This window comes from Pan paniscus, chromosome 3 (genome assembly GCF_029289425.2).
Source record: "Pan paniscus chromosome 3, NHGRI_mPanPan1-v2.0_pri, whole genome shotgun sequence".
Taxonomy (NCBI): domain Eukaryota; kingdom Metazoa; phylum Chordata; class Mammalia; order Primates; family Hominidae; genus Pan; species Pan paniscus.
In genome coordinates, this window is record NC_073252.2 from 171,089,562 (window position 1) to 171,095,559 (window position 5,998).

General features: G+C 43.9%; 1 protein-coding gene across 2 annotated transcripts; it reads right to left on the bottom strand.

Annotated features, from left to right (window-relative positions):
* Positions 1 to 2,586: 2,586 nt before the first annotated feature.
* HMGB2 (high mobility group box 2) lies at positions 2,587 to 5,299 on the bottom strand. Of its 2 annotated transcripts, none has more exons than XM_003823419.6 (5): positions 5,140 to 5,299; positions 4,368 to 4,537; positions 3,937 to 4,082; positions 3,689 to 3,863; positions 2,587 to 3,124 (listed from the first exon to the last, which is right to left on the bottom strand). In XM_003823419.6, the coding sequence occupies exons 2-5, from the start codon at positions 4,515 to 4,517 to the stop codon at positions 2,966 to 2,968; spliced, it is 630 nt and encodes a 209-aa protein (XP_003823467.1). In that variant the 5' UTR covers positions 4,518 to 4,537; positions 5,140 to 5,299; the 3' UTR covers positions 2,587 to 2,965. The 2 variants fall into 2 exon arrangements, with proteins under 2 accessions (XP_003823467.1, XP_003823468.1); XM_003823420.7 differs by having other exon boundaries at positions 5,114 to 5,296.
* Positions 5,300 to 5,998: the final 699 nt, after the last annotated feature.

The window sequence follows — 5,998 nt, forward strand, 5'->3', positions numbered from 1 at the left end:
AAACAAAACAAAACCCATAATTATCCTATTATCCTTAGGGAACTGGTTAAATTATGATCTATTCAATGGGATACCATACAGATAGCTATTTAAAGGAAAATGGCAGCTCTGTTGCTCTGTGGTACTGAAAACAATCTCCAAAATGATGAGATGAATACACTTGTATATAGGAAGCTTCTGTGTAACACTGTAACATATACACACATATATATTTTTTACACCTATGTCTTTCTTAAAGGATAGATTATTGCATTGCTGGTGTTGCCTCCTGGGAGAGGGTAGCAGAATCAAGAAAGAGTATAAACTATTACATATCCTTTTACATTCTGAACTATTAAGATATGATCTATTTTTAAAAAGAAAACAGGTTTCACAAACACACTTCCAAGTAGTGGCTGGTGCGAGATCTAATTCTTGCCCTCATTTTAGTTCTTTCCAATATGTTCACTCCTTGAAGTCACCTGGTCTTGATTATTGAGAATTTGGGGAATTTTGATCCACACTTACAAGAATATCAAACATGAGCCAGGAAGGATCCATCTCAAATCCTGAGTTCATTCTGGAGGAACTCTTGATTAAAAGAATAGTTCTTAGCTTAGAAACTTAAAAGTATATTTTATGGAAAAGAGAATGAAAGAAGTCACAGACTCCCAAAAAGAAAGGTGACAAGGAACCCAACAGGTCTGCCTCTTGGATCTAATTTATTTAGAAATTCTTAAATAAACAAACTTACTTACTCTATTTCAGTTTTAGAAACTCTTATTCGATATCCTTTATGCAGTAGTTACTACTTTAAAATAACACTTCGACCATTAAAACACTGTGAAGTAGGTAAAGTTCATACTGCTAGCATTTGGTAGAGGTAGGGAACTGGGTCTCAGACATAGGTAGTATCTAAAATAGATTACCCCAAATGTTTTAGCATATTAAGTCATCTACCACCAGGAAACACTGAAAATTAGTTTTCATCTTATTATGATAAGTGAAAGTCCCAAGTCTGAATGTAAGATTTCTTATTTTTATGTAGGCCAATTTATCAATTCTTTCATGGCTTTGGGAGGCCTCTCCCACTCAGAATATAATTAATAGAGGGCAATCATAAAGATGATTGAAGATTTTACTTAAGTCCATTTGTTCTAATACCCCACTATTTAACAGAGAATTATCTTACCGAACATGACATGAGACAACCAAAGCTCCCGTGGTTGGGTAACAGAAATCCTGACTTCTATTTTAAAGTTTGGTAGGTAACCAAGATTGTCAAATTTAACTCTAAAATTGTCAACAAATAGCTTACTTCTATAAGCACGTAGCCAACCAGATGGCCAACTTTCACTAATAATCTCTAATGAAAGTTATCTTAATTCAAATACAGCAACTGCTTCCTTAAACAAGCATTTTTAAAATAACTGCCTTCCCCGTAAATAATACAATTCCCAGGTAAGTTTAAATTAGTCATGGAATATAACCATCTCAAACAGCTTCTTAGTTACCCATAATTCTAAAGCTTAAGACCAAAATGAAGATATACAGTAATCCTCCCTTACCATGGCTTCACTTTCCCACAGTACAGTATTTTCAGACCACATTCACATAACTTACTAGTTATAAATGTTCTCGTTATTGCTGTTAATCTTACTGTGCCTAATTTATAAATTAAACTTTATCACAGTTGTGTATGTATAGGAAAAAACAAGGCTTCAATACTCTTGGCTCTTTCAGGCATCCACTGTAGGTCTTACACCCCACAGATAAGGAGGGACTACTGTAACTCAAAACCTAATCCGGTATTCTATCTTGAAACAGCTCAACTTAATAGCAGAAAACTTAATCTTGTTATTGAATTTTGTTTCAGTTTGTCCTTTTAGATATGAATTCACATTCTAGCCCCTCTTCTTCCCATTAAAGAGAATTTTTCACCCAAAATAAACTTGTTAAACAATATACTGGGACAGGCGTGGTGGCTCACACCTGTTAATCCCAACACTTTGGGAGGCTGAGGTGGGCAGATCATTTGAGGTCAGTTCCAGACCAGCCTCACCAACATGGTGAAACCCTGTCTCTACTAAAAATACAAATTAGCTGGGCTTGGTGGCACATGGCTGTAGCCCCAGCTACCAGGGAGGCTGAGGCAGAAGAATTGCTTGAACCCGGGAGGCGGAGGTTGCAGTGAGCTGGGATCGTGCCACTGCACTCCAGCCTGGGCAACAGAGTGAGACTCCATATACATATATATACGTATATACATATATATGTGTGTGTGTATATATATATATGTATATATATACACACACACCTGAAGAACAATTTAGCTAATAAACAGAAACGTCAAGTATAAAACTTAATGTTCTGTAAAACTGCATAAATTCTTATAAAGTTCACTGAGTTCAACATGTAACTTTTAAAGAACATTTTGCAAATATGAGCATGTTTGGTTTTCTTTTAATTCTCAAACATTTTACTAGGTCAACTGTGTCTAAGAACTACTAGGCAGAAATACCGAAAAAAATCAACATAGCTCTGGTCTTCAAATGGCTTTTTTAAAGTGAAAATTAACTTAGCATATTAAGACAAAGACAATAGAAATAATATACATAATTTTATTACAAAATTTTTTTTAAAAAAACAAAATGCAACATCCTAAAAAACCCAAAATTTACTATTGATACTAATTCCTACAAGTTTGCTGTGCTACCATACACAAGAAATTAAAAAAACCATTAAATATTTAGGAACATTCAACATCAGAAGCTGTAAAATCTAACTGTATGAGTAGCCCGTCAAAAAGCTACAACCTGCATTTTTTAAAAGTATTTTCTCTACAGAGAATCTTATCAGCTATACAAAAATCTGTACAGTTTTTATACTGAAGCTAGTATTGAGCTGCACTTGAATTCACATTCTTAGCAAAACAATTGCCTGAGCACACACACACATTCCACACGCATCATTAAAGGATAGCCATTTATTCTTCATCTTCATCCTCTTCCTCCTCATCTTCATCTTCTTCTTCCTCCTCCTCCTCCTCATCTTCTGGTTCGTTCTTCTTCTTTGAGCCTGTTGGCCTGCCAGGGCCCTTCTTTCCTGCTTCACTTTTGCCCTTGGCACGATATGCAGCAATATCCTGAAATATTGTCAAAAAAATAAAGCATCCGGTGTCATTACTCAACTGTGAAAAACCACTTAGTTGTAAACAATCTAAGATGATTGACCAATAACCCTAATAACTGTCTAAAAAGGTAACCAGTCTAAGTTTTTAGAGCACTTATCCCACTAGGCTTTAACAAGTTAATGACGTAAAATGACAAGGGTTGCGATACAGCAGTATCAGTACTTTCACTACCAATACCCTTTTACATCACACAGTGCCATAGTCCCTGCTGTACCTTCACATTTTATATATATCTACATAAAACAATTTCTTTGACTCTCTGCTTTAAAAAAAAAAAAGTAACAGACTATACAGTAACTACAAGTCTGTCTGCAGGAATATACTAGTGCTACAAACACTGGTTTCAGTCAAAAGGAAGGTTTCAATTACCTTGTGTTGAAGTGTACAATTTTCATTAGGCCTTTTCAAAACATAGCTGACAACCATTAATACAAGATTAACTAAATTTCCCAAGTTTTCTACAGTTATTACCTATACCTACTCTTATCCACGGCTTTAAAAAAGATGACACTGTACCTTTTCATATTTCTCCTTTAGCTTAGCTGCTTTCTGTTCATATGGTTGTTTATCTTTGGCTGACTGCTCAGACCACATTTCACCCAATTTCTTTGCAGTATCCCCAATGGATAGGCCAGGGTGTTCACTTTTGATCTTTGGGCGATGTTCAGAGCAAAACAGGAAGAAGGCAGATCTGAAAGGAAGCAACAGAGCTTAATAAACTGAAGGAAAAATCCAAGGAGCAATTTGGGTTATTTTAAACTTACGGTGGCCTTTTAGGAGCATTGGGGTCCTTTTTCTTCCCTTTCTTATCACCTTTGGGAGGAACGTAATTTTTCATCTCCCTGTCATAGCGAGCTTTGTCACTTTTTGCCATATCTTCAAACTTCGACTTCTCCTTTGCAGACATGGTCTGTGGACATAAAATAAGAGCCAAAAATACAGCAAAATTGTTACCTATAAACATCCAAAGACGACAAGATCATCTTTAAGGACCACATTTTCCTTAACAGCATTTTGCTTTCGAAGTCTTATATAAGTAAAAACCTAAAATCGTCTGCCTGGAACTCTTAAGATATTCAGGTGAGTCACTGGGGTGGCAAAGTTGAAGCTCATGAGTTGCCTACTACCTGCCTAAGGCCCTCCTAGCCGAAAACCACACCTGCACCCCCTGAGCTCCGTCCCTCTCCTGCCTCACCTTCCATCTCTCCGAACACTTCTTGGAGAATTCCGCGAAATTGACGGAAGAGTCCGGGTGTTTCTTCTTGTGCTCTTCCCGGCAGGTCTGCACGAAGAAGGCGTACGAGGACATTTTGCCCCGCGGCTTGTTGGGGTCTCCTTTACCCATGGTGACAGATCCGCGTCCACCTGACGGGGCCGAGGGGGGAGAGGGGAAGCCGGAGGGTCGGCGCGGAGCCCGCAGCTGCCAGGGCGGGCGCTGGCGGGGCTCCGCTTCCCGCCCAAATCCGCTCCCGCCCTGCCCGCGCCCCCCTCCTCCCGAGGGCGTCCTCCCGAGGGCGGCCGCCCGCGCCCCCGCCCGCGCCCCGGCGCACACCCCCCTCCTCCTCCTCCTCCCGGCCCGAGCGGCCGCGGCTCAGCCCAGCAAGTGGCTCCCGGGGCCCGAGACGCCGCCGCCCGCCCTTCACCGAGTCCGGTGACTCCGCAAGCGCCCTCAAAACGCCTTTCCTGACAGAAATGTCCCCCAGCTCCCACGTCGCGAGCCTCACTTAACCGCTAATCACCTCGTGACCGACATTGAAAACTCCCAGAACCGGGCCCGGTCAGGGGCAGTTTCCGCCTCCTCCGACTGCCCGCCGGCCCTCCACAGACCCAGCCCTCGCCGGCTTGCACCCCAAATGCCGCTCGCCGGGTCAGACCCCGAGAGCCACTGCGCCGAGACCGAGTAGAGGCTCTGAGGGAATGGGGAAAGGCAGGTCCACGAACCCGAGGGTATTGGAGGGTATTCTTGCCTGGTGCGAGCTTTTCCTCAGAGTCCCGCAGAGCGGCCGGACCCAACGGAGACGCTTCCCTCACGGGGCTCCGGCGTGAACTGGTTTATCTCTAACGCAATCCTCAGCCTCTTGTTTTGCACAGTTCTCCGCGCCACGGCAACTTGACGAGGTAGGCCACGGGCCACATCCCCACTAATCTGATTGGTTCTGACGATTATTCAAACCCAGCTAGTCCCCGCCCCCTTGCCATGGAGGCTAACGATTGGTCAGTGTCTTACCAGACCCGCCCTCCACGCCCCAGCCTAGCAGGTTCGGTGGGTCGCCCAGGTCGTTAACTCCCAGACCCGTTAGAACCGGTCAGGAGAGGAATGTACTGCTCGATCCTGATTGGCGGCGGGAAGAGGGTTTGAAAAATGGCGGGCCTCACGCTGACTGGTTGGGGCTGTAAACGGTGGGAGTGGTTGGCTCGGGAAGGAAAGCCCCGCCAGATTTAAAAATATTTAGTCGGCAGACTGGGGGTTGGTCTCCTGGCTTGGCGACGGCGGCGGCTCGGTTTGCTGGCGCTAAGGTAACAGAAGAGGTCTGCCTTGCCCTTCCTCCGACCACCATTTAGGTCCTGTCTGTCCCCCGCCTCGGCTCAGCCCTGCAGCGTTGGCTCCTGGGAGCTGTAGTCGCTCTGCTCTGTTGCCCTGCAGGGTCTCCCGTGCGCCGCCCAGAGAATAATAAATGAGGAGAGCCTGGAGTTTGCCCTGCAAAACCGATTGCCCAGCTCCTCCCGCTGTCGCTGAGGTTGTCGTAGAACTCGGGGAAGTCAAGGCAGGGAACCTCGGAAAGGGCGCGGGGGGCCGGGAGGGAACCGTTCCCGCGTCCCGTAGGG

Bases quoted from the DNA above. Each gene is read 5' to 3' on its own strand.
- HMGB2 (XM_003823419.6), bottom strand. From the start codon at position 4,517: ATGGGTAAAGGAGACCCCAACAAGCCGCGGGGCAAAATGTCCTCGTAC. The intron at 3,864-3,936 runs GTAAGTTTAAAA...GCTTCCTTTCAG, and splicing joins AATGCTCCTAAAAGGCCACC to ATCTGCCTTCTTCCTGTTTT. The intron at 3,125-3,688 runs GTACAGTGTCAT...ACAATATTTCAG, and splicing joins TAAAGGAGAAATATGAAAAG to GATATTGCTGCATATCGTGC.